This window comes from Parus major, chromosome 3 (assembly GCF_001522545.3).
Source record: "Parus major isolate Abel chromosome 3, Parus_major1.1, whole genome shotgun sequence".
NCBI lineage: Eukaryota > Metazoa > Chordata > Aves > Passeriformes > Paridae > Parus > Parus major.
The window spans coordinates 58626817-58630664 of record NC_031770.1 but is presented as its reverse complement, the minus strand read 5'-3'; the positions used below and the strand labels follow the sequence as shown (position 1 = coordinate 58630664).

Genomic DNA, 3848 nt, shown 5'->3' with positions numbered 1-3848 from the left:
GTAAGGCAGCAGTTGAATACCATGGTGACCAGCTGGCTCCCTTCAAACTACCTGTGATGCATGAGGAGACCTGCTGCACCTTCTAACACTGTACTGGACTTGCCAAAGCAAGCCTGGCCCTTCCCTCCATTCTAAATTCAAAAGAGTAACAAACTACAGTTGGTTCACTAATAACGGCGTAAGTAAATCATTAGCTTATTCCTAAGTGTACGTGCTTCTGGAGAAAGAACCCACCACATATTACTTGATTTTCATCTACTGCAAAGGCAATTCCTTTGGAAACATGAAAAGGAATACTGGAGACTAAAGGTAAATGAAATACCAAGCCATTTATATAAAAAATATAAATACTTTATTTTCAACTAAAAAGGTGCAAACATGTAACTTTTGGTCACACTTCTCAACAAATAAACTGTCCAAAAAGAGCCATAGTCAAAGAAAGAAACAAATGCTCAAGTGGAAAGACTGATGAGCTACAGAACAGCCATTTCTCTTAAAGCCACTTGTCTTATAAAGTAGTAGGTAAACGTATTCTGCCAGACAAATGTTTTGTAACATTACAGGCACCTCAACTTCATCCTGACCTCAACTCACCATTTAACCCTATCTGAACAATTTCCACTAGAGTATCTATTTCATGCTTTGAATGCATTGTCAAACAAGCTTTAAATCTTACCTATCTTTTTCCAAAACAGAAGGCTATCATTGAACTTTCAAAGCATTAAACAAAAGCACAAAACTTTAAATTAATTTAGATAACTGTACAATTATATATACACACAGTATTTACAATATTCATAAAAAGTAGCTTGTTACAGGTAAATTAACTGCCACAAGCTGTCCAGTCTAATTGACATGATTCTGACTCTTGTTGGCCAAGCCATTTGAATCAGTGTCAGAGCTGAAACATTACTGTCCTGACTAACAGAACACCTTCTACTTAGCACTTTGCTGGGTGTTTGCATTCCAGCTGTTGCTGTCTCTAAGGCAGCACCAGCAAACATGCTAATGGTCTCTTCTCAATTGCACTACTAAATGAAGCATGCTGTACCACATTAAGGGAACATTTGCTTGAATCTGCATTTCCTGACTGTTTCCCTTAACCCCATCACACCAACTCAGGAACAACATGTTCTGAAGCTGTGTCTTGCTGCGGTCCCACTGTCCATTTTATGTTCTTCTTCAAACCACCATTTGGGGTCAGTAGAAAAATTGTCTTAAGTCACATGGAGCAGTTTGTTGAAATGAAAAAAAAAAAAAACTGATTTAAATACCTTGTGCTATTGAATCATGTTTACAAAATGAGATGCAAATCAGTTCAAGTTGAGAATGTACTTAGCGTCTCCTTCTGGCTTTACGCCATGTCTCCATACATCTTTCTGTAGTACAGAGACTCAAAGATGTCATTGTCTCCAGGGCAGTTGTAGTGGCACGCGCAGGTCTTGATGAACATCATTTTCCTTTTCATGATCTCCCCATCAGGGCACTTGAACTCCACAGGGAGGGTGGCTGTTCTGTGGGGTGTGCAGCAGCGCCCATCAGTGCAAACACCACAGAACTTAGCTCTGTAGGTCTTCACGCTGGTGCAGCCAGACAGCTCAAACTTGATGGGCTTGGAGATTTTGGGGGTGCGAATGCACTTTTTGCCTTTCTGTTAGGATAGAAATGAATACAAGGTGTTACGAAGGTAGGCTTTCACAAAGCTTACCAAGCTTGAAATTAGTGGTGAGCAGGCATCCTAATCCTTACTGTATTATCATAAGGCAAGTTTGTCTTACACAGTGCCATAATACAGCATGAGAGAAAACTAAGGACATTTAAACAGTGATCACCACTAGGGTAAAACTCAAATTTCAAAGGAAACCACTTGAAACTGACTACCTGTCAGCACTGCACTTTTGGTCAGTGTCCTTTGCTAATGGATGGAAGCAACCTTGTACAGCATAGATAAAGATAATTGTATTTACCTTGATGTTCTCCTCCAGGTCTGCTTCACAAGGTCTGACCATGCAGAGTCTACTCTGTTTCTCCAGTCTGCAGAAGGCATTATCATTGGTGACCCTGGTAGAGATACCCATGCCACAGGTCTTGGAGCAAGCACTCCATTCCGTGGTCTGCACCAGGCAGTTGGCACGCATCATTGTTGGGTCTGGACCGTAAGTGTCTTCCAGTCTGTAAGCTGCAGAAGACAGAAAGCCAAAATGAGACCACTGCCTGACCTCAGCCATCCAAATGTTCCTTCCTTTTCCTGAGAAATCCAGGCAGCTACACTAAATCCGTGCATGGGGTGATTCCACTAACCGCAGTTCTCCAGCCTCTGCCCTGTGTCCACCTAGCCCACTGCCTTCAGCCCCCATGCAGGGTCCCCTCTTTTCCTGGCTTCCGTCTGCAGAGAGCCCCCACTCACCGGCAAGCGCAGGTCCCACGGCAGTCTGCTCTTTGGCCTCATCGCAGACCCACTCCTCGCAGCACTTTCCAGGGAGCTTCACCCGGCGCGGGTAGGGGCAGTCGGGGCTGGGCAGGCGGACGTCCATGCCGCACAGGGGCACGCAGCCCACCGCGCCGTCCAGGCAGGTGCACTGGTACTTGCAGCTGCTCTGGAAGGACTCTCCGCTCCGGTACACCATGCCGCTGAACACGCACGGGGCGCCGTCCCGAGCTGCGAGAGGCAGGGAGGCAGAGCGTGAGTCGTGGGACGTGAGTCTCGGAGGTTCCCGCTTCCCTCGCTCCCTGCCCGGCGGGACCCTGTTCCCGTCCCCGCGGCGGGCGGCAGCCCCGGCCCCACTCACCGGTGCAGACGCCGATTCTGCGGTTGGCGGGGGAGCCGAAATCGCAGAAAAGCCCCTTGTGGTGGTCGCAGGGGTCGCGCTCGGTGCAGAGCTCGCCCAGCTGCTTGGCGCATACGCGGCAGCAGCCGCAGCCGTCGAGCACCAGGGAGACGCCGGCGGGACAGGTGGGGCTCGGCCCCGCTCCGCACTGGCACTGCCCGCTGCACTCCTGGCCCTGAGCCTCCTGCAAGTGCCGGGGGGGACAGAGAGAGAGAAGGGGGGGCGTCAGAGCCGCCGCCGGTACCGCCCGGACGGGGCAGGCGCGGCGGCGCGGCGGGCGGCAGCACTTACCGGGCTGAGGAGAGCGAGCAGCAGGGCCACGGCCAACGGGGCCAAGGTGTTGGGGACCATCCTGCAGCGGTCAGCGGCTTGTGGGTGGCGAAGCGGCGGCGTCGGGCAGGCAGAGGCGTCGGGCTGCCGGGCGGCGAGGGGAGCCGAGGTGAGCCGAGGGCTTCCCGCAGGGCGGATCTCCTCGGCGGCGCGGACGGGGCTGCGGCGGGCGGTGGGCGCTGTGCCGGAGGGTGGCTGCTGGGTGCTGCGCGGCTCCGCTCTCCTCCGCTCCGCTCCGTCCGAGTGTGCCGGGAGAGTGGCTGTGTGACTGCCGAGTGCCGGGACGGACGCCCCTTTATAGGCGGCGGCGGCGCGGCCTCGCCAATGGGCTGAATGGGGCCGCGGACAAACAGCGACATTCCGCGCATTCCTGCGCGCCGCGCCGCGCCGCCCGCCCCGCCCCGCGCCGCCGCCGCCGCCCCGGAGCGGCCCTGACCCCTGACTCCCGCATTCCTCCGACTGCGCCCCCCCAGCGCACGCTCGCACCCCCCCTGCCCGGTGTTTTATTTTTCGTCCTGGTGTGTTTTAAATGTGAGTCCCCGTCGCTGCCAGCGCTCCCGGCCGCCCCCCGCCCAGGGCAGCGCGTTATTTCGAGGCGGGCGGCGGGTCCGGCGGGAAGGGGCGAGGGGGGCGGCGGGGCGGTTGCCAGGGGAGTTCGGGGGAATCCGCTATTTCCCTTCCATGTGCTCC

The 3848-nt window shown here is 53.9% G+C and overlaps 1 protein-coding gene across 1 annotated transcript; it reads right to left on the bottom strand.

The window, feature by feature from the left end:
• Window positions 1–329: 329 nt before the first annotated feature.
• On the bottom strand, window positions 330–3439 carry CCN2 (cellular communication network factor 2). The gene is made up of 5 exons (XM_015623488.2): window positions 3120–3439; window positions 2790–3012; window positions 2408–2659; window positions 1968–2179; window positions 330–1651 (listed from the first exon to the last, which is right to left on the bottom strand). Exons 1-5 carry the CDS (start codon window positions 3177–3179, stop codon window positions 1355–1357), a joined length of 1044 nt encoding a protein of 347 aa, XP_015478974.1. The 5' UTR covers window positions 3180–3439; the 3' UTR covers window positions 330–1354.
• Between the last annotated feature and the right edge of the window lie 409 nt (window positions 3440–3848).

Coding starts and splice junctions, on each gene's coding strand:
- CCN2 (XM_015623488.2), bottom strand. CDS start 3,179: ATGGTCCCCAACACCTTGGCCCCGTTGGCCGTGGCCCTGCTGCTCGCT. Junction 2,660..2,789: donor CAGAATCGGCGTCTGCACCG/GTGAGTGGGGCC, acceptor TGCCTCTCGCAG/CTCGGGACGGCGCCCCGTGC. Junction 2,180..2,407: donor CGTGGGACCTGCGCTTGCCG/GTGAGTGGGGGC, acceptor TGTCTTCTGCAG/CTTACAGACTGGAAGACACT.